The sequence below is a fragment of the Mytilus californianus genome, unplaced genomic scaffold (genome assembly GCF_021869535.1).
Source record: "Mytilus californianus isolate M0D057914Y unplaced genomic scaffold, xbMytCali1.0.p SCAF_74, whole genome shotgun sequence".
Classification (NCBI taxonomy): Eukaryota; Metazoa; Mollusca; class Bivalvia; order Mytilida; family Mytilidae; genus Mytilus; species Mytilus californianus.
Window position 1 is genome coordinate 19,625 of NW_026262728.1, and position 25,049 is coordinate 44,673.

General features: G+C 32.1%; 1 protein-coding gene across 1 annotated transcript; it reads left to right on the forward strand.

The window, feature by feature from the left end:
* The first annotated feature begins 3,199 nt into the window (after positions 1-3,199).
* Positions 3,200-24,027, forward strand: LOC127710358 (uncharacterized). Its single transcript, XM_052216150.1, has 5 exons — positions 3,200-3,576; positions 7,561-7,740; positions 11,472-11,637; positions 21,549-21,812; positions 23,755-24,027. The coding sequence occupies exons 1-5, from the start codon at positions 3,452-3,454 to the stop codon at positions 23,929-23,931; spliced, it is 912 nt and encodes a 303-aa protein (XP_052072110.1). The 5' UTR covers positions 3,200-3,451; the 3' UTR covers positions 23,932-24,027.
* Positions 24,028-25,049: the final 1,022 nt, after the last annotated feature.

Sequence of the window (25,049 nt, forward strand, 5' to 3'; positions counted from 1 at the left end):
GTGTGGTTTGTCCCGGATTTTCATCGACCCTATTACATCAGCTTTCAAAAAACAGAAAGGACTTCCGTTGACGTCATAAATCTTTATCTGGTCTACATGACCACTTTCAACATACCTGAATAAGTACAATAAGAAAACATACTTCTGAGTAATAGTTTGAAAATATAAAATAACAGTAGAAAAGTCAGACAAAAATATAGTTTTGTAAGCTTAAATTTAATTTTTTTTTTCAAATGTACTTTGAATATGCATAAATAATTTTCTTTATAATATATATATATATTTATATATATTTAATTTACTAGAAATATTTTTCACAACTTTGGATTGATATTCCTGGTGGAGGCACAAGGCAGTTTCCTCCATTTGCACCAGCAAAAATGTTATGTGTACCCATATTTATGATAAAGTTAATTTGACTGAAATACTGAATAGGAAAAAAATCATGTAAATGATGTCATTAATTATCTTATCAAATGCATGTATAAAAATATTTAAATATTTTCTTGTAAATAATAAATGACATTCAGATTTTTAAAGATAACAAACGATGTCAAACACTAAATTTGAAGAAATTTTTAACAATTTTAACATGTAAAAAACTGAACAATTTCATGCATTAATATATAGTATGGGTACAAGTAACATAGTAAATGTAAGCCTTGGGTGGGAATCGAACCCACGTACCAGGAACAGCAATCCAAACTTTTTGAAAGTCAAGACTGCATCTGACTTGCTTAACTTTCAAGAAAATGGCTTGTACACATGCATGCCATGAGAAATGTCCAACTTCAGGCCATTAATTTAGTCTGTTTGTTGATAACAATCCCCACCCTAATCTAAATAGGATAATAATATACATACCATGTTATGCACACATGATTCCTAAGGTTATCCTCCCTCAGGTTTGATAAATATTAGTGTGTAAAGAGTTCTGGTCATCCCCAAGGTCATAAACTCAACAATGAAAATGACAGAAATGTCTATGCTAGTTAATCAAAACAATAATACATGTAATATGATTTTCTAAATTATATGAGTCCGAGTCGATGATAATATGACAAATTGATTAAAAACTTGACATTTTAACTCATCTTTTGTTGAAGCAGGTATGATAATCCCTCATCTTAAAACAACTACATTTATAGACTAAAAAAATAAGCTAGGACAAAGTTAAGTTGGAAGGTTGAACACAAGTCAAAGTCTGCATAAAGTGAAAAGGTGTGCAAACAATTATCAGTGTTCCCGCCTGCCCTAAATAGAAGGGCAGCCGCCCTTGTCCCCACCCTTCTGCGCTCAAAAGCATTGATGATTAATGATCATTCATATCCTCTTAATGGGACTATATTTTGAATTTCTACACATAGTTACAGTAAAAGAGACATCATCTTGCTGTTCACTGTACCAATAGCATCACTTAACAGTAAATAGATAAGGAGATGTGGATTGAAAGCTTACTAAACAGACATTCACCAAAAGTTGTGAAAAACTCTATATCTATGTGAAAGTACAACTGTCTACAATGAGCAGAATCATACAATTTGAGCTATAGAAGGCCAAAAAATAGGGCTTACAAAATGAGTAAATTTATACAACACTGAAAATTAATAATTTTAAATCGTAAGAAAAAAAACAGCCTGAGAACAACCATCTAATGTGGAAGGGGATACATGTACTTATTTTATGCTCAAAAATTCTTTTTCATGTATATAAAATGTTAGAATATTCAAGTTTTATTGGATAAAATTAAAGATTATTATTTAAGTAGCTAGTTTTGATTTAAATGCACTGATAGTGCCAAATAAAAAACATTTGTAAGTCTGGATAGTTGTTGAAAAAAGGGGACCCAAGCATATGATGTGATTCTGTTATGCCTAACTTATGGTGTCTTTACTTAGGGCAAAACATTGTCATTTGGCAGAACATGCCATAAAATTCAAAGTTTATATTTCTACCACTGAATATTGATTCTGGTTAGGGGGTTTACTTTAATACCCATAAATGCGAGTGCCACTCGTTTATGAGGATCTTCCCCATTTTGTTAAACTGGTGCCCAGATACCCTTTTCAAATTAAATGGTCGTTCTCTAATTCAATGTTGAAACGCGGAAAAAAAATAAGTGACTCTACCTATATGCTTCTAAGCTTTTATATGCTTTCATAGAACTTTTGCTAAACATGGCCGGAGTTTCAATTAGGTACAGATAAACTTGACCGAAGTCAAGTTCAGGCCACATACTCGGGTCGTTCACCCATTCAGAATTGGGAACTGTGTATGGATCAGGGAGGGTTTCGGTTCCTTTGTTGAAAGTTAACTTTTCGCTATATCTTATTCTTGCCTCAGCCGGTAACCCGTACGCATACGGAGACAACTTTTTTTCTCTTTCCATTATTTATCTTTTCCCGCCCATGACAACAACAATAACAAGTATGGCGGATTTTGACGGCCAGTTCATTGCGCAAGCGCGGAAAAGGGAATTCCGTAAAATCTCCTATAGCTACGCCCCTGAAAACAAATTGAAAACATTTTATTTTTAATAAAATAACTATCTTTACCTTTACTGTAATGAAATTCAAACTTAAAAAAAATCCATTGGAAAATATAAAAAGTTATTGCATTTTGAATAAAATCGAGTCGTATTTTTTCAGGTCTATTCAGATCCACGTTCAGGTTTTTAGTGTAACCTGACAGTGGAAGGTCAGAGGTGCAACAAGTTATGTGTACAGAAGCCCCATTAAGAAATTGATAAAAGTAAGGCTCCTGTGGGTTTTTATAGAGGATTATTGCAAACCATAATGTTTTTAGTACTATTATCAGTCAGTGTCTTAATTCGTCTATTTAATCACAAATTTCGAATTCAGAATTCCAATGTCTCACATCACAATATTGAGGTAACCACAAACTTCTAGATAGATACCCTTCGTCTAGACTAAAGGAAGGAAGTACGTCAATAAATGACAATATGGACATGTGGTATCGGAAAGCGGGATTATGAATGATGGAAAAAAGCAACGAAGACAAGGATCCTGCATTAGAGAGTGACGAACTGTTACCTCAAAATAATACAACCGCTGAATATGAGAGGCAACTTCCTGCATCTCAACTTTCTCAGTTAGATGACAGTTTTGGATTATTTACTATCTCGGCGCGTGGTTCTAATGTACATGTAGGACCCAACCACAAAAGGAGACCACACAGAGGCAGAAGAGGTTCGTCATCACGTTCATCGGATAAAAGTCTTGATTCGCCATATTTAGGTGGAAAATTAAAGATTTTACCTTCATCAACATGTCATTGGAATATCGTTTGTCTTGATTCACTTGGCGTTATTTACAGTGATACATATTTTCCGTCACCCTTAGATGTTCTTAATTTTATTTTAGAGAAAACTGGCAATTTTGGACCACTGACGGAAAACGATAAAGAACATGTAAAAAATGTGCAGGATAGTATGTCTTTCAGTATGTCTGTTCAAGAATTACTTCAATTAACCACTGATAAACGTGAAAGTGTATTGATTCCAGTGTCCAAGCAAATAGAAAAGGACTTGGACAGTCTGTGTAGATCAGAGTTCAGGTAATTGTTCATATTTCAGTAATACTTTAAATAAGATTGATACATGTAGGTACTTTATTCTCCAAAAACTATAAATACAAGTTTACTGATCATGAGAAACAAACAGTATCAATAAACAAAAATACAATAGTTGTAAAGTTGATGGTTACAAATGCAAATGGGTATCGGGTCTGTTCGCTCCAAATACACGTTTGCACCCTACATGTATTTTTATTTAAATACTGGTTGTTTTTTAGATGTATTATCAAAATATTTAGATTTTTATGAATAAAATTCGGGAATTTTTAAATGAAATATTTTATTTGATGATTTGATGATTAATTATTAAATGTTAATTGGTATTTACAAAGCCACATTTGGTACATATTGTATTTTGGTGTTTGAAAATCATGATTGTTGTTATACATGTAACTCGATGTAAATACTGCAGTAGTTAGCTTGGTATGACATGTATGAGTAAACTCAATGAAAAATAATTAGTATCTTCCACCTTTCTTTTACAATTCTTAGATGAACAAACTTTGCTTTTATCATCACTGGGACATGTATTGTATAATAGCAGTCTCACTAATTAGCGATAAGAAAGTTTACATACTATTCAAAAACAACAAATTTATAAAAAAAAGTTCATTGATTACAGCTTTTTATATTTGTTTTATGGAGTTTAAGATTTTGTTGCATTTAGTAGCTACATGTATGCCGTATGGTAGTGATTTATTATAATTATGTATATAATAATTAAGAAATAATTCATTGTTACCATAGATTTGTTGGAAATTTACACATGGCCTGGGCCGTGAAATTCAAATTTTATCCTGAGCGTTAGCGAGTGCCTGTGTTTAAATTTACAACAAATCTATGGCTTCCATGAATTATTTCAATTTTAATAGGACAAATACAGTCATTTAAAAAGCTGAAGTGAGAATGGGTATGCAGCGTGTGTGGCTGTACTATATTACCCCCGGTTAGATAAAGCTAAAAATTTCCAATAAATCTATAGCTTGTGTGAATTATTTCTTAAATAACCGCTAGAAAAAATGTGTTTAATTCTTTGAATTCTCAACCCCAACATTTGCCATTCTTAATTTACATTTTTTTTTCTCGTAAGCTACCATCAAATCCACACAGTTGACATTTCGTAAATAAGGAGCAGCCATGTTGACTTGCTGAAATCAGTGAACATGCAAATAATGCAATAGAATAGAAAATAAAACAACACCTACCTCAAAACTCCATTTTAATGCAATGTTATGTGAATTTGGAGGGTTCAGGCAACTGAAAAACCTTCAGCTTTGGTGTTTCATTTTAATGACGTCATGTTTTGAAATGACTTAAAGTCACTTAAATGCGCCAAAAGCATTTATGGAATTTCCCGGAATTTTATTTTATTTTGATTTTTACATTTTTCCGAGCTCTAATGCATTAATTCTTTTTGTTCTGTATTTTTTTTTAATTGCAATTTTTAACAACGAAACCGGCATAGAGTTTGCACATAAGTTACGATATGTACATGTGGATTTACGTGGGAGGTATATTGTAACAGCTATTATTATATACATCTCTGAGTCTGTGCTAAGTATACATGTAGATATATCGAGAATTTTATCAGGGTGTTGCAAGGTTGGCAAAAAAGCCGTCAATACTAGTATTGACTAGGCCGGCGGTAAATACCGGCAAATACTGGTCAATTGAAATTTTGATAGGATATTACTATTATATACATGTACAGTCCCTACCTAGTCAATTACTGGGTAAATGGACAGATTTAGTCACAGGGCAGAAAGTCACTTATTTACTACATTGTACAAGGACAAAAAGTCACAATTTTAATTAGTAAACAAGTGTTTGAATATGTAAGTCTAAGGGAAAATCCTTGAAATAAATTCATTTTAACGTTTATCATGTTTATGAGATTATTCATAAACATGGTTAAATGAAGATTTATTAAATATTAATCATACAAAGGATATTTCTCGGCACCATGAAGCCAGTCACTAAAAAGACTATGACAGCTTGTTTTCTTAACAGTAATTTCATCAAATGTAATAAAAAAATGTCCTAAAAAATAAGTCTTTTCTAATCAAAGAAACAGTTCTCTCAAAATTGAATTGTGAAATTCTGTCTTGTGATATTTTGCCCTACATGTACATTCAATAATTGTTAGTCATGAAAATATGAAAGTTTTCAAGTCAATATTAGACTTTTTTAATATTATCTTTTCTTATATAAATTGAAATTCTACATGAACACATCATGGACAAGGCTCCATGTTGAAGGCCGTACTTTGACCTATAATGGTTTACTTTTACAAATTGTGACTTGGATGGAGAGTTGTCTCATTGGCACTCATACCACATCTTCTTATATCTATCATGTCTATGATGGACAGTGATTATTAGAATATACATTTTTGTAATATTAAAGAAAAAGATAAAAACAGCAGCTCTATCAAACTTTCCATTTTCTGTATTTAGTTTAGAAGATATTTATCATGCGGTTGAATAGTCAGGAATAAAATCATTGTTTTAAACAGTCTTCAAAAATAACTTTTATGACTTTTTTCCTGTTATGTCAACATTTTTTAGGGGACAGTTGTAATATTAATTTAACTTTTGACACCTGCTTGCCATATAATAGGTAATGCTCTGATAATCTAGTCACCTGTCTATTTACCTGTTAAAATCAAATCTTTTCAAGAAAAATATATTGATTTAACTGATATAGCTTATTAGCAATTTTATATTCATACCTAAAGTATGTTATATCATTACCCCTAAGAACTAAATTTGTCCTTATTTATGTTTTATAGTTAATAAAAAACTCATATCATTTTTTTTTATAAACTGAATCATGCAATAGGAATAAAGTTAAAATAATTTCCCCTATCAACTAATGTTTAACTAGAATTGATAGTTAAATCTGTCGAAAGAACCATGAAAATTTCAATCAACCAGTATTGACTAGTTGAGGAGTATTGCCTGGGGCTAAAAATACCGATAAATACCACTGGTAAGAGGGTTAAAATCAGTTAGTACAATACTAATCTCCCCTGATGCCCTAGATAAATTGTGTAAATAAAAGCAAATGGCAGGATTTATACACCCCCCCCCCCCCCCCACAAAAAAAAATTACATGAGAGTAATTTGTTAAAAAAAAGTAAATTTGTAATCCTGAAAGTAATACAAATTAAATTTATAGAAAGAAGCTGCACACAGCAAAAATGATATATATAAGATGTATATTAAATGAGATAATCAACTTGATCATTGAGGGGGTAATTCCCTCAAAATTTTAGGAATTAGGGGCCATAAAAGGGCCAAAAAACAAGCATTTTTCTAGTTTCCAGAGAATAAATTGTGTTCAAGTGTATGGATCTCTCTGAAATTGTACTGCAAGGTACCATACCCCAAAGGGAAGGCTGGGATTGAGTTTGGGGGTGATGAATCATAAGGGGGTTCAAAAAATTTGGGGGGGGATTTTTTTTTCCTTTTTTTTCTTTCTTAGACCACTTTCATTCTGTGTCAGAAACCTATGCTATGTCAAATATTTAATTACAATCCAAATTCAGTGCTGTATCAAGCTTGAATGTTATGTCCATACTTGCCCCAACTGTTCAGGGTTCGACCTCTGCGGTCGTATCAAGCTGCGCCCCAGCGGAGCATTTTATTTAATATCTTATACATGTAATTGGTCAAAATTATTCACCGGACCCCACTCCTAAACCATATATATTCTGGTTTGTCATGCCAAGATGATTTGAATGTTCTACAGGGTAAGTCCCAAGGGGTCAGCCCCACCCCCTGTCATTTGAATACCGTATGTTTCAAATATCTTGTTAGAGGTGGAGATCTTGATTGCTGGAGAAAAAGGTTAAATATTATGAAATCTACAACCATTTGGCGCTGTGACATTTACAATTAATGCTCTTCATTCCTGTCATTAGTTGTTACTGCAGTATCCATGGCTTTTTATTTATATTTTCAGGCACAAATTAGATATTTCTAATCCAATTCATTTCATCAATGCTGTTCAAGTTATTATAGCATATCAGGATGCCCATTTCTTTGATAGAAAAGGATATAGAAAATCTCTTGGTGGTGTGCCAGAAGATATGTTTGTGGACATGGTCAAAGAATTTTCGAAATTGTGTAAACTGCTTCCTCTGTGAGTATTTTTCATTTGGATGAAAGTTTTCATATGGGGTCCATGAATCATATAGAAGCAACCATAACAAATGAAATAAAATTATTTTTTACATTAAAATAAGTTTCTCACATGTACATAGTTTCGAATTGGCCCCTTTAATTAATTCCATTTTCATCTTGCCTGCAACAAATGTCTTTGACCTCATCACATGCTCATTTTATGTTAAGTGATCATACATTAATTTCACATGATCATGATGACAGTCAGGGGTAATACTTATACTTTATTTACTTGAAGATGTAACTAATAAGTAATATAAGTTGCTTTCTTTAAAAAAAAAAAAAAGCATTACATGAACCGAGACCGCTGACTGGTCAACAAATATTTTTTGCTGAATTCATTTTTGCTTATGATTTGAAATAATTGACTGTTAATAGAATAGATGAGGTAATGTAGATATTAAAACACCTTTATTGAAAATATGTTATTGTGTGTAAATTTTTGCACAAGCCAATTAGTAAAATCAGTGTTGGATTTTAGTTGTAAATAGAAAATTGTATACAGCTACCATTTGACATTACCTTTTAAGGCTTGACTATTTTATTTATTACTTGGGAGTGTACATCATATTTTCTCCGTGGTTTATGTACAAAGACCTAATCCTATTGCAATTCTCAATTTCTGCAAACCAGATGTCTAAAGCAAATTGCACAGACCAATCAAGATATAAAGTTCAGCACTCAGTTTGCTTTATAATCTGGATGCGTCATACACATTATTTTATCTTTCATATCTTCATATTTTGTTTCCTAAATGCTTCAAAGTATTTTTATACTCATTGAAGCTGTCTGTACTCATGGAAGAGGTGGTATAGAAAAATTGAAAGTCCAATTTCCATGTGAAGTATAACTCTGTGACACAAGTTATAAGAAGATTTCGTATTTTGTTCTTGAAGTAACACACCAGCTTCATTAGGACCTCTTATATACTGACAATTATTTTGGTCAGATAAAACATTTCCAATTTTAAGGATTTCCTGAAGTTACTTAAATCAATTAAAAAATTCGACAGGAAAACTTAGTTTTGATAAATATCTTGTTTTCATAAGTCTAGTGAATACCCCAACATGCACTCAAAAGAACCAGTTTATATAAAAAGTTTATATTTGGTAAAAATCAATAAACTCATCATAGACACGTGGTCAGGATTAAAGTTTTGTATGCCAGTTGCACGTTTGGACTACATTTCATGGATCAATGATCAAGGTTAAAGTTACGTGATTAGGTCCGCTCGCTCAAATACTATCAGCAATAGGTCAACTATATTTGGTGTATGGAATGATTGTAAAGTGTACAAGTCTGTCTGGGAGGTATCATCTGACCTTGACCTCATTTTCATGGTTCATTGGTCAGTGTTAAGTTTTCGTGTTTTTGTCTGTTTTTCAAATACTTTAAGCAATAGATCAACTATATTTGGTGTATGGAATGATTGTAATGGGTACATGTCAGTCTGGCAGGTTTCATCTGACCTTGATCACATTTTAATGGTTCATTGGTCAATGTTAAGTTTTTGCGTTTTGGTCTGTTTTTCAAGTACTATTAGCAATAGGTAAACTATATTGGGTGTATGGAATGATTGTAAAGTGTACATGTCTGTCTGGGAGGTATCATCTAACCTTGACCTCATTTTCATGGTTCATTTGTCAATGTTAAGTTTTTGTCTGTTTTTCAAATACTATAAGCAATAGATCAACTATATTTGGTGTATGCAACGTTTGTAAGGTGTACATGTCTGTCTGGCAGGTATCATCTGACATTGACCTCATTTTTATGGTTCATTGGTCAATGTTAAGTTTTTGTGTTTTTGTCTGTTTTTCAAGTACTATAAGCAATAGGTCAACTATATTTGGTGTATAGAATGATTGTAAGATGTACATGTCTGTCTGGCAGGTATCATCTGACTTTGACCTTATTTTTATGGTTCAATGGTCAATATTAAGTTTTTGTGTTTTGGTCTATTTTTCAAATACTTATAGTAATATTTCAGCTATATTTGGTGTATTGAATAATTGTAAGGTGCACATGTCTGTCTGGCAGGTATAATCTGACGTTGACCTCATTTTCATGGTTCATTGGTCAATGTTAAGTTTTTGTGTTTTGGTCTTTTTTTTAATAAGCATACACAATAGGTCAAACTATATACATGTATGTCTGTCTGACATGATTTATATGACCTTGACCACATTGTCATAGATCTTTAAAAATGTTTCTCTAATGCTTTTACTAAAACCTTTATCTTTGATATAAATAAGAAGATGTGGTATGAGTGCCAATGAGACAACTATCCATCCAAGTCACAATGTATAAAAAATTAACAATTATAGGTCAAGACTTGATATAAAATCAATGGTCAGTAAAGCAGGCGAGACATTTCAGCGTGTGCACTCTTGTTTTAATATCTTTATAAGAATAGCATGAATAGGGCTTCATATACATGATATAGATAATTATACTGTTTCTTAATTTTATTTCATTGTACATTAAATAAAATAATTTTACAACCATATACACTAAATACTGATAATTGTAATGACATATATATCTGTGTATTTTATTTTCTGTAACGTGAACATTCAAATTATCAAATTATAGTAAATTGACAAATTAGTAACAAAAAAATAGATTTTAAAATATAGTTATCATTTAAACCTATTCAAGGAATGTAATACTGGACACAAGAACTAGATAAATTGTAAAAAAAAAATTATATATCGTTTTAATGAGAAACAATGAATATCATACATCAATAAAATAGTTTTCCTCATTGGATTTTAATTGATAATTTCCTTTTCTTTATAATAATTATTTACCAAAACATTTTTTTTTAAAAAGGCCTAGACATTTAGTTTATTAGTTGTTTCTGACAAGTGTAAAAAAATATATATACACTAAGCAGAAGTCACTATAGCAATTAATTCTAATATGAAGTTCTCCTTCGCGTTGGCAACAAAGCCATGTTGTAATTCCAATAAAACATGGGCTGCACGTGATTGACGTCACAATTGAAATTGCAACATCAGTTGCATTTTGATCAACGCTGGAGAACAAAATGGACATTTGTGTTGTTGTTGCTCGCTAGGAAATTAAAAAAAATCATTCTAAAAGTAAGTTTACATGTATCTTTTCATTTATTTATAATGAAAGTTATGAAACTTGATTTTTGAAAACGATCAAATAAAAATGGATGCCATTTGAACGCGTATCATAGGTTCTCCTCGGAGTACAAAAGTTCTAAATTTTCCTTTTAGAATCGAAATAATTCTATCATGCCATGCTCTATGCTCATTTTAACTTGGGTAGGCATTATATTTGTCAACATTTTACACCTCGCTAACGCTTGATATAAAGATATTGACAAATATAATGCCTACCCATGTTAAAATGAGCATAGAGCATGGCATGAAAGAATTATTTCTTAAACATAATTGATAATTTTTCCAACCCCCCACCCCTCTCCCCCTTCCCCCTTCCCCATTTTTTGGCAAGTTTATAGTTAAAAGGAAAGGGGTGTTTTAAAGACAATAAAAAAAAAGAAAATATGAACACAAATTTTTCATTGTATTAGGCATACTAGACAGTTATGTGTCCATTGAAGATGTTCAAATTTGGCATGATTATATTTTGTTTGGAGGATAATATTCATATGCAATTCCACTTGAACAGGACTGTTCATTGATTTTTCTTTTTCAGTCCAGGTTCAGCATTTGTTGGAAAGACAGAGATTCATCTTGACCAGAGAGTTCAAGTTACAGCAAAGTCAGATATAATTTTAATACCAGGTGCTTATTCTGTTGATATTCTTTCCAAGACAGTCACAGGAAAAAGGAGGGAACCTGGTGTTGTGTGTGTTGTTGAGGTATTACGATAGTTTGATCTTATCCATGCATCATAAGTGATATTAGGCCAGCGATAAGGCCAACATAAGAAATACTTGTGTGTAGGGTTTCCCTACTACCCTATTTTCCATTTCTCAAAATGCCTACCCTATTTTCATTATTGGTAGTGAATTGTGACAAATCGGCAGTTTTCCCCATATACTCCATATTTAAAAAAAATCAGCAAAGTTTAAATAAGTCCTCCATAACTACCCTATTTTTCTTAGATAGGAAACCGTAAAAACAAACGTCATTTTTTGTTCGACCAAAATCACATTTTATGAGGATGTTAGAGTGCTTAATCAGGTCAGTCACATTTTTTTTTAACTTGAGAACTGTTTAACCAAAACCTTTCAAATTTTAATATGCTCCTTGATTGATTTGAAAATGACATTGTTACATTTTGTAAATTGTTTCCATACAAAAAAGTTGCAAACTGTTCAATTGAGGTCGACGATTGGTACTTATGCAGTTCAGACGTTTTGGCCCTTTGTTGCTTTATAACAATGACTCTAATAAATTTAATAAATACCTGGTTTGCTGTAATTTTGACAGCCTCTTGCTTTTTATATAAAGTTAAAACCATGTTCTCTGGTATGGAAAGAGTTTTTTTTTAAATCTATATTGATTTTTGCTAGACTTGGACAGAAACTTCTTCATGATCAAAATATTTCCTCATCACTTGGTGTTGGTTGTCTGTCCTTATCATCATTTGTTAACTTTTAAAAAAATATCCTCTTAAACTGCCAGGCCAAATTAAACCAAACTTGGCCACATCTGAAAATTTCTGCTCCTGTCACACATGTGACAGGAGCAGCAATGTTCAGAAAGTTGTGATCTACCTATTTTCCCATTTAAATCAAACTATTTGCCACTGGATGTTAAGCAACCAACAATCAATCAATCAACCAAAACTATCAGATGACTTCTTTTAGGAGTTATTACCTTTAAATGATAAATTTTACCATTTGCATGTGATCTATAACAGTACTGAAGGGATCACACACTGATATATACCCCATACATGCACTTGCTTGTTGATGTATTTCAACATTCCCAGTTGTACAGCTTTTTAGTGTCTCTTAAAAAATTTGTTTTTGAGGATAAAGGGCAATGGAAAATATGTATGAATGCCACTTGACTATATATGCTGTCAAACAAATATTACACTGCTCCTGTTATTAATGATAAGTTTCTTAAATATCACAAAACATAATGTAATCATAAACGTGTAGTTTAAAGTAATCATGATTACTTTAAAAGAAAAGTATTCTGATATACATGTTACATGTACTTATTGTAATGGATTACATTTGAATTTAGGTGTAATTATAATGTAATCAATAACATTGAATAAGCAAAGTATTTGCAATTTAATCAATTACTTTAAGGCCATGTGAGCTTTTGTCATCATCTGTTGTCCATTGTCTGTTGTCAGAAACTATAAAAAAAAATTTTCCTCTGAAACTGCTAGGCCAAATGTTATGGAAATTTACTGGAATTTACCATAGGGAACCTAGTTTGGCTGTTGCTAAAAATATATCAATGGGGTAAATGCAGTTAATTGGCTTATATCTTTGAAACTAAAGCAGATAGAGCAAAACGGTCTGTCTAAGGTGGATATTGGCATAAAATGGAACAACCTATTTTGGAGTTGTTACCCCTGAAATGTCAATTTGTAGCAAATTTCAGTTTTTGGCTTGTATCTATACAACTAAAAATAAGAGCAAAACTGACAATGGGTAGAAATGATTAAATTTCTATCTTTTATTACATTTTAAGGAAAATTCATACAACCTATTTTGGTGTTGAACTATAATAGATATAGAGAAATTTTAAACAGTAAGACTTAGCATAACAATAAAGTCTAACTTTAAGTCAAAATGGCCAAATCTTCAATTGACCCTTTATGGGAGTTACAATGTATTGCCTTTGAATGATGGCAGCTTCCATATATATAAGAAAGCAAAAAAAAACCAATTTCTAAATATGTTTGGCATTAATCAACACCAATGAACATACATGTTATACTAAAATAAATAAAGACTTTTGGACAAAAAATAAATCTATTAACATCATATTTTTTTAAATAAAGGACATGTTAAATGTAATGTTGCTATTATAAGAAAAAGAACAGACATTTTGACAGAAAATTCTTATATTAGCAACATGAACAATCATGATATCTTCAGTATTTTCAAGGTTTGGATGTATTTCTTGCTTAAAAATGAAAGACAAATTGATATAAAATATATTTTAATATCTGTACCAATAAAAAGGAATCATATTAGCTTTAAAAAAGATTATCTTGGAATTGCTAACATAAGATTTGAAAGACATGAACAGTTCTGCTAACATAAGGTTTGACAGAAATTAACATTGTTGCTAACATAAGGTTTGACAGAAATTAACATTGTTGCTAACATAAGATTTGACAGAAATTAACATTGTTGCTAACATAAGGTTAGACAGAAATTAACATTGTTGTTAACATAAGATTTGACAGAAATTAACATTGTTGCTAACATAAGGTTTGACAGAAATTAACATTGTTGTTAACATAAGATTTGACAGAAATTAACATTGTTGTTAACATAAGATTTGACAGAAATTAACATTGTTGCTAACATAAGATTTGACAGAAATTAACATTGTTGCTAACATAAGATTTGACAGAAATTAACATTGTTGCTAACATAAGGTTTGACAGAAAGATTTGACAGAAATTAACATTGTTGCTAACATAAGGTTTGACAGAAAGATTTGACAGAAATTAACATTGTTGCTAACATAAGGTTTGACAGAAAGATTTGACAGAAATTAACATTGTTGCTAACATAAGGTTTGACAGAAAGATTTGACAGAAATTAACATTGTTGCTAACATAAGGTTTGACAAAAATTAACATTGTTGCCCACATAAGATTTGACAGAAATTAACATTGTTGCTCACATAAGATTTGACAGAAATTAACATTGTTGCTAACATAAGATTTGACAGAAATTAACATTGTTGCTAACATAAGATTTGACAGAAATTAACATTGTTGTTAACATAAGATTTGACAGAAATTAACATTGTTGTTAACATAAAATTTGACAGAAATTAACATTGTTGCTAACATAAGATTTGACAGAAATTAACATTGTTGCTAACATAAGATTTGACAGAAATTAACATTGTTGCTAACATAAGATTTGACAGATATTAACATTGTTGCTAACATAAGTTTGACAGAAATTAACATTTTTGCTAACATAAGATTTGACAGAAATTAACATTGTTGCTAACATAAGATTTGACAGAAATTAACATTGTTGCTAACATAAGGTTTGACAGAAAGATTTGACAGAAATTAACATTGTTGCTAACATAAGGTTTGACAGAAAGATTTGACAGAAATTAACATTGTTGCTAACATAAGGTTTGACAGAAAGATTTGACAGAAATTAACATTGTTGCTAACATAAGGTTTGACAGAAATTAACATTGTTGCTCACATAAGATTTGACAGAAATTAACATTGTTGCTCACATAAGATTTGACAGAAATTAACAATGTTGCTCACATAAGATTTGACAGAAATTAACATTGTTGCTAACATAAGATTAGACAGAAATTAACATTGTTGCTAACATAAGATTTGATGGACTTTATTGTTGCTACCATAAGATTTGACAGACTTGATTGTTGCTAACATAAGATTTGACAGACTTTATTGTTGCTAACATAAGATTTGACGGACTTTGTTGTTGCTTACATAAGATTTGACGGACTTTATTGTTGCTAACATAAGATTTGACAGACTAAATAGTGTTGCTAACATAAGGTATTGCTAACATCAGATAAATTTGACAGACAATATATTTTTGGGTTTTTGATTCAGCCATGCTGGATCTATGTGATCACCACGGATTTTGAGATGGTACAGAATTCTAAGTTGAAGACATATCATGAACCTGATATGTGTTTTTATGACTTGCAGAAACTTTATACACCATTTTAATCATTAACTGCCAACTTTTGACATGTTAATTGCCCTTAAATTAAGAAAAGATTGGTCGAACAGCTACTTTATTTTAGATATACACTTGCATATAGTTCCTTTATAAATCAAAATTTATATTAAAATTGCCATTTATTAATTATTAAATGCACAAAAGTAATAAAAATATCAAATCAAAGCAGTAATTTTAAAATTTCAAAACTCTGAACATGAAATTTCCAATCGAAACTGGAAGATGGCAAAACTTAGAAAAAGAAAACAGAAAGTGTGTATTGTGTAATTTAGATGCCATTGGTGATGAATACCATTACATTTTTAATTGTTCAGCTTTTGATAACTGTAGAAAACAATGTATTACATTTCATTATAGGAATAGACCTAACACGTTGGAAGTTTCATGACTTAACATGCTTAATGAATTCCAAAACATGATGCACTATCTTTTGAAGGCTTGCATCTTAGCTATGGCAACCTTAAACATATACAACAGCTAACATATACCACTGAAAAAAATCATCCATTGGGTAATTTTTTCAACAACTGGTCATCTTTATAAATTTGCCTTGATTTAAATGGATTTCAAATTGGACTGGCCAACTGTTGAATTCAGAAAAGGAATTACAAAAAATTTAGTACTTAATTGACAAGATTTGTTTGTGATTGTTGCTTGCTGTTTAATATGCAGAAGGTTGCCATAGTTTTACTTTAGTTGTTACCCTAAGAAACAGGAAATGTAAGCATTGAACCATTGTATTATTTGGATCATCTTATTTATTAATTTTTTTTTTTTTTTCTGAATTGGGAATTTATGTTCACATAAATTATTTTGGACCGCTGGTCAATTTTAGGGCCGCTACGCGGCCCTAAACTATATAGTAGAATCATCCCTGCTGTCTGGCAGGTATCATCTGACCTTGACCTCATTTTCATGGTCATTGGTAGATGTTAAGTTTTCCTAGTAAATACTATATTTGATATGTCAACTATATTTGATCCATGGAATGATTGTAAAGTGTACATGTCTTTCTGGCAGGGTTCATCTGTCCTTGACCCTTTATTCATGGTTCATTGGTCAATATAAAGTTTTCACGGTTTGGTCTGTTTCTTGTATACTATAAGCAATAAGTCAACTATATTCAATATATGGAACGATTTTAAGGTGTACATGTATTTTTGGCTTGGTTTATCCAACCTTGACCTCATTTTCTTGGATCATGTAAAGTTAATGTCATACTTGTAGTAAAACTTTGTATTTGGGGCTATCAACATAAAATCAATGGTAGTAAAGCAGGCGAGACATTTTAGCGTGTTTACCTTAAGTTCAACTTCCTAGAAACTTTCTGGGACACCGCCTTAAAAAATATTTCAGATTTTTTCTTACTCAAGATTAGAGTATTCTTAAATTTTTTAGTATAGCCAAAACTAACTTAAGCATATGACTGTTGATAGTGTTTTTGTTAAAATTAGCATTGAAGAACGTCACTATAATCAACACAACATAAATTGTATCCAAAAGAACATGTATATCTTTACTTCCAACATAATTTTTGTTTTGGTTAACATTGTCCTTCTCATACATTTTTTTAGGATAAATACTCAACATTAATTTTGTCAAAGTCAGTCAAATTGAGGTTTCCGGCTATCTTCAGGCATTTATAATTTGCTGATCTGTTTTGAAATAAGCAATAATATTGTTAGAACAATTACAAAAGTACGCACAGTGCTGTGATACTATGAATTTAAGTAAAGATTGTGTTTATATATCTGAAATTGTTTGATTCACTCGTGTATGTAACAACGTATTTGATTTTAACGAAAGAAACATCTGTATTACTGAAAAATTATTACAGCAGAGTTTTCGATATCACAAATTAGTCAAAACATTTACTAAATTTTATCATCGGTACAAGGACATCATTTGTAAATATAAATCAACATGCAGACATCTTATACGTTAAGGTATTTCACATCCAATCTTTTATTGTAATATTCTATACAAAGCACAAAAATGTCAACATTCACCTCAAAAGCTAACTAACTTATTCAGAAGGGATATAGTTACGAAACTGTTGTCAGGTCATTAAAGATGGCATATTTTGGTATTAATATTGATTCACTCATAGGGTCTTTGCATCGGAAATAAACACATTTATTCTAAAACCAGTTGTTGGCATGATATGGGTTATGTTCTTCTCATATATTTTATGATGGTATGAAACTAAACCCCGAACTGGAGGTATTGTGCTAGATTTTTATATGATGAAGACATATATAATCTTTCAATCAGTTTAATTGAGGTCTGGAGCTGGCATGTCAGTAACTGCTAGTAGTCCTTTGTTAATTTATGTGTCATTGTCATTTTGACAAGAACTAGATCTTCCATCACTGTATTGGATACCTAAACTAAAATAAGTGTCCTTACAAACAACGGTATATTGCTGGGTCTTCCAAGAGCTCCACGAAACCTCTTTCTAATTTATTAACATCTATTTTATCAGCAATCAAAGCCGGGCTCCAAAGTTATTGTGAAACTGCCTATTCTAGAGGTGGCGTGAATCAGATGTTGATACTAAAAAATTCCAAAGATCTTTTAGAGTACATACAATCTAAGACTCTCTCATCTTGCAATAGTATTAAAACATTTGACTTTTCTACACTTTACACAAGTATTCCCCATTCCAAACTAAAAGACAAATTGAAAGAGTTGGTATTACTTTGTTTCATTAAAAAGAATGGCGAACGAAGATACAAGTATCTTGTCTTGGGAGGGATAAATCCTACTTTGTAAAGAATCACTCTGATTCAAACAAAAAATTCTCTGAAACTGACATTATCAAGATGCTTGATTTCTTGATTGACAACATATTTGTTACGTTTGGAGGACGTGTTTTTCAACAGACTGTCGGAATTCCAATGGGAACCAATTGTGCCCCTCTTCTTGCCGACTTGTTTCTTTATTATTATGAGGCTGACTTCATACAGGATCTTCTTAGGAAGAAAGATAAGAAGTTAGCAATATCCTTTAACTCTACGTTCTGCTATATAGATGATCTCTCACTAAATAATACAAAATTTGGTGACTATGTTGAACGAATCTATCCCATTGAACTAGAGATAAAGGATATACTACAGATACAGTTAAGTCTGCCGCATATCTTGACTTACATCTAGAAATTGACAATGAGGGTCGGTTGAAAACAAAACTTTACGACAAAAGAGATGATTTCAGCTTCCCAATTGTGAACTTTCCATTTCTATGTAGCTACATTCCAGCAGCGCCTGCATACGGAGTATATATCTCACAATTGATACGATATTCCCGGGCTTGTGTTTCCTATCATGATTTCCTTGATAGAGGATTGCTGCTCACAAGGAAGCTATTAAGCCAAGAGTTCCAAATGGTGAAGTTGAAATCATCCCTTCGTAATTTTACGGACGCCATCACGAGTTGGTTGACCGTTATGGAATAACGGTTTCACAGATGATATCGGATATGTTCCTTATGTTGTAACTACAATACCCTTCCCTTTTCACGAATGTGACTTACCGAATTAGACTATTTACCGGATTTGTAATAACATAAGCAACATGACGGGTGCCACATGTGGAGCAGGATCTGCTTACCCTTCCGGAGCACCTGAGATCACCCCCAGTTTTTGGTGGGGTTCGTGTTGCTTAGTCTTTAGTTTTCTATGTTCTGTCATCTGTACTATTATTTGTCTGTTTGTCTTTTTATTTTGGCCATGGCGTTGTCAGTTTGTTTTTGATCTATGAGTTTGACTGTCCCTCTGGTATCTTTCGTCCCTCTTCTTTGCTTAGTTTCTTTTGTTACCTATTCTGACATTGGACTCAGACTTCTTTTAAACTGAGTTTTACTGTGCGTATTGCTGTGTGTGTTTGTTTATTCTACATTGGCAAGAGGTATAGGGGAGGGTTGAGATCTCACAAAACATGTTTAACCCCGCTGCATTTTGCGCCTGTCCCAAGTCAGGAACCTCTGGCCTTTGTTAGTCTTGTATGTTTTTTAATTTTAGTTCATTTATATGTTTTGGAGTTTAGTGTGACGTCCATTTTCATTGAACTAGTACAAATTGTTGTTTTGGGGCCACCTGAAGCCCACCTCCCAGTGCGGGATTTTCTCGCTGTGTTGAAGACCCATTGGTGGCCTTCGGCTGTGTTCTGCTCTTTGGTCGGGCTGTTGTCTCTTTGACACATTCCCCATTTCAATTCTCAATTTCATTGAAAGACTTTGTGAAAATAGTGTGAAATAACTTCACTACTCCCTTTTTTTAGCCCACCTGGGGGCCAGGTGAGTTTTTCTCATCACTTGGCATCCGTCGTCGTTGTTAACTTTTACAAATATCTTCTCCGAAAGTACTGGGCAAAATTTAACCAAACTTGGCCACAATCATCATTGGGGTATCTAGTTTAAATAATGTGTCAATGACACCCCTGCAAACCATGATGGCCGACATGGCTAAAAATAGAACATAGGGGTAAAATGCAAGCTTTGTCTATTATTTTGAAAACTGTTATAAAAAGAGGGCAGAAATGTTTAGAATGTTGAGCTCTTCCAATTGTCCATATATGTCAAAACTGTCAGATGACTTCCTGTAGGAGTTATTGCCCTTAAATGACAAATTTTATAATTTAAAAAAATGTTTGCCTACTTTCTTGAAAACTAATAGATAAAGAGAAACTTTAAATCACAAAAATGATCAGCATGACAAGTTCTACTAATAAGTCTGCATGTTGGAAATCGTCAGTCAACTCCTTATTAGAGTTATTGCCCTTTGTTGACGATTTTACCAATTTTTTGCGATTTTGCCTTATATCTTAAAAATTATAATAGATAAGTAGAAACTTAAATTAGCAAAAATGATCAGCAAGACAAGATCTACAATTAAGATTGAATGGAGGAAATTGTCCGACAACTCCTTATTGGAGTTATTGCCCTTTAATGACAATTTTCCATTGTCTGCTAACTTTTACAAAAATCATCTCCTCTGAAACTACTGGGCCAAATTTAACCAAACTTGGCCACAATCATCATTTGGTATCTAGTTTTAAGAATGTGTCCTATAACCCTGCCTGCCAACCAAGATGGCCGACATAGCTAAAATAGAACATAGTAGTAAAATGCATGTTTTTTTGTCTATTATTTTGAAACTGTTATAAATAGAGAAAATCTGACAAGAGCAAAAATGTTCAGAACATTGAGCTTTACCAATTGTTTTTATAAGTCAAAACTGTTAGACCACTTCTTATAGGAGTTATTGCCTTTAACATGTTTAAATGACAAATTTTACCATTAAAAATTTTTTTGCCTATTATCTCATTATTATGATAGATAGACAGAAACTTTACACAGCAACAATGATCAGCAAGACAAGATCTTCAAACAAGTCAACATGACTAAAACCATAAGACAACTCCTTATTAGAGTAATGGTTGTTTAATGATATTTACCAATATTTGTGTTATTGCCTGATTCCATAAAAACTATAATAGATAGATAGAATCTTAAAAGAACAAAAATCATCAGCACGACAGGATCTACAAATAAGTCAACATAGCTGAAAATATTAGAGTTATAGCCCTTTAATGATGATTTTTACCAAAAATCAATTGTCAGTAAAGCAGTCGAGACATTTCAGCGTGTGAACTCTTGTTACTAAATAGTGGCCATTTTTGATGATGCAGGTGAGTGACTCAGGCTCTTTAGAACCTTTAGTTCATTTATGACAAGCATATCTGACTTTTATTGTTGTTCAAATATAACGCAGTCTGAAATTCAAAATGGTTGAGTCTTGGCCTAAGCCTTTAGTAATTTTTGTACCCTGAACATTTAAAGATATTCAACAAACATTTTTTTTAACACTTTAGGTTAAAAACTTGAAACATTCAATCAATAAGAACTATGGTGGAAGTGAACTTGACAAAACAAGACCATCAAGATCAAATAGTGAAGCTAGTGGTAGTGAAATTTCTGTTCATCCTGAAAAACCAATCGTTCAGTGGATTAAACCTGATATACTAGCACAACATGGAGGAGAACTACTCCTCCTCGACCAATATTTTACAAAACAACTGGAAGGAACAGATGGTCTTAGAGAGTATCGCCCTGGGATTATAGTAGTTGGAACTGAAGTATGTAACATTGACCTAATGTCATAATTATACCCCCACTCCTTTTTTTCCGTAACCACAAATCAGAACTTCTCAAAATTTAGTATCAAACTTGATATTGGTAATCTATATTGGTGTCTGATGTCTTTTCCTTCACATGTCATACAAAAACAAGATAATGATTTGATCAAACATCATGAACCTTGTATGGAAGTTTGAATTAGTGAAAGATAGGTCTGTTTTAATATTGCACATTTTTAGCTCACCTGGCCCGAAGGGCCAAGAGAGCTTTTCTCATCACTTGGCGTCCGTCGTCGTCGTCATTAGCTTTTTACAAAAATCTTCTTCTCTGAAACCACTGGGCCAAATTTAACCAAACTTGGCCACAATCAACATTAGGGTATCTAGTTTAAAAAATGTGTCCGATGACCCTGCCAACCAACCAAGATGGCCGCCATGGCTAAAAATAGAACATAGGGGTAAAATGTAGATTTTGGCTTATATCTCTGAAACCAAAGCATTTAGAGTAAATCTGACGGGGGTAAAACTGATTATCAGGTCAAGATCTATCTGCCCTGAAATTTTCAGACAAATCTGACATCCTGTTGTTGGGTTGCTGCCCCTGAATTGGTAATTTTAAGGAAATTTTGCAGTTTTTGGTTATTATCTTGAATATTATTATAGATAGAGATAAACTGTAAACAGCAATAATGTTCATCAAAGTAAGATCTACAAATAAGTTGTCAGTCGACCCCTTTAGGAGTTATTGCCCTTAATAGTCAATTTTTAACAATTTTTTGTAAATTTTTGTAATCTTTTACAAAAATCTTCTTCTCTGAAACTACTGAGACAAATTAATTTAACCATACTTGGCCATAATCATTATTAGGGTATCTAGTTTAAAAAATTTGTCCGATGACCCCGCCTTCCAACCATCATGGCCGACTTGGTTAAAAATAGAACATAGGGGTAAAATGCAGTTTTTGGTTTATATCTCTGAAACTTAAGCATTTAGAGCAAATCTGACAGGTGGCAAAAATGTTCATCAGATTTAGATTTATCTGCCCTGAAATTTTCAGACAAATCCGACAACCAGTTGTTGGGTTGCTGCCCCTGAGTTAGTAATTTTACAAAAATTTTGCAGTTTTTTGTTATTATCTTAGATATCATTATAATATCTAATATCTAATACTATTAATTATTATTTTAACCTTATTTTACATGATTTCCAAAGCATCAGTAAATACAGGTGAGCGACACAGGCTCTTGAGAGCCTCTAGTTTGGTTTGCAGTTAAGTGTGTCATGACATTAGCCATCAAGATTTAAGGCAATTTTTAATATATCAGGCATCAATTTGAGCATGCATGGATTGATTTACAAATTAGTTACTGTGACTTGACTGTAAGTGTTGCTCTCCACCTATTGCAATTTATTCAAAATTCTGACCAAATTGCAATTTTTTTTATAAAACCAAACTGTTCAACTGGTCAGAAATTTGAACAAACTGTTGTAGAAAACCACAGTCATGACAGTCAAGTCCTGAAAGTGCAAGGTGATAAAATAAAGCATACTTACAATCCTATAAGACTTTAATTTCACTTCAATGTTATTATGAAAAATCAGGCTAACGGTTTGTATAGAAATTTTAATGTTATTGTCATGCTAAAGGTGACAGGTAGTAATTTTGAATTGCTATAAAAATGTCCAAACTAAACTTTCATGCAATTTTTCTTTCGTAAAGTCTTCTATATTCATTAGAATCAGACATCATTTGAATTAAAACATCTTATATTCAGTAAAATATATATATGTGAAATTACAATACGTTGTTAGGAAGTTTCCATGGGAGATAAAAAAAAATCTGTTAAAGTAGATACAAAATCGTAAGCTCCTTATTACATTATAACAATAAATCTAGTTTGCAATTTACATTAGAATGATTCATAATATTGAATTTTACAGGTGACGTTCACAGTGCTAGAAATCAAAACTGGTCATTTGACAGATTTAGAGAATAAATTGTGTCAAGGTGTTAAAGCTATAATATACTACTCAAAACCAATGGACTTCTTGCTGAAGGAAGATCGTGACATATTGACAGAGGCATTCACAAGACTTAATAATGGTTGGGTTGACTAAACATTGGCATTCTAAACAGTCACTTTTAATTCTTTTTGGTTTTATATCAGCTTTTTAACGTTAATAATTTGGGATTTTCAAATATTACCACCTCCAGCATCATTGAATAGACATAAATTGTAGAAATGTGTATCTGTTGAAGTAAAATTGGTACTGTTTATGATATAAGCACAATTATCCAATTGACAATTTTTTACGAAAACTTACACAGCTTTCACATGTTTCAGCTAATGCTGCAATTTAAAAAATGTATGCATACTAAACTAAGTCCTCTATGCACAATTTTTTATAATTATTATGAATCCATAACATATAATCGACAAAAAATATTCATTTAGAGAAAACATTCCTTGCTAATTAACTTTTAGTCGAAGTTTACCAAACATGACCTTAATAAATAATCAACACAGACTTTTGGACCACTTGAATAAAAAAAAAAAAAGATGATAGACATGCAATAGCGATGTTTATTGTTTTAATATATATGTAGGACTCTGAACTGCGATGGTACTCCAAACCATGATGGTCACGCCGAAGTGTGATGGTCAAAGCTGAAGTGCATTGGTTAACACGCTGAAGTGCGATGGTAACATATATTTTGACTATAACTTGTTGATAACTACGCTGAATAGCGATGGTAACATTTTGACTATAACTTGTTGATAACTATGCTGAAGTGCGTTGGTGGTTATGCTGAAGTGCAATTGTGTAACAATGACGTTGATGTTGATTGTTTTGAGGGTGCATACTAGCTAAAATGCGATGATCAGAAGTAAGAACCACATTTAACTGTTAGTGTGCTAGCCTGGCATTTGGAAGGTCGGGTTTGATTTATGGTCAGGTCCAACCAAAAACTTTAAAATTTAGATTTGCTAATTCTCAGCTTAGCACACAGCAGTATGGAGTCACAAAATAGACTGGATGGCTCAGATTAAGTATAATGGAGTTGATTGGGAAGGATATGTCTTTTTATGGTTTGTGCATGTACCATAAAAAAAAAATTAAAAAAATGGTTTCAACGTGTTGATCTATATTACTAAGCAGGGTCTCATTTAATCAAATATAATTTGTTCTCGTCATGTCATAGCTGCTGAATTGCTCACAACAATCATTTATCT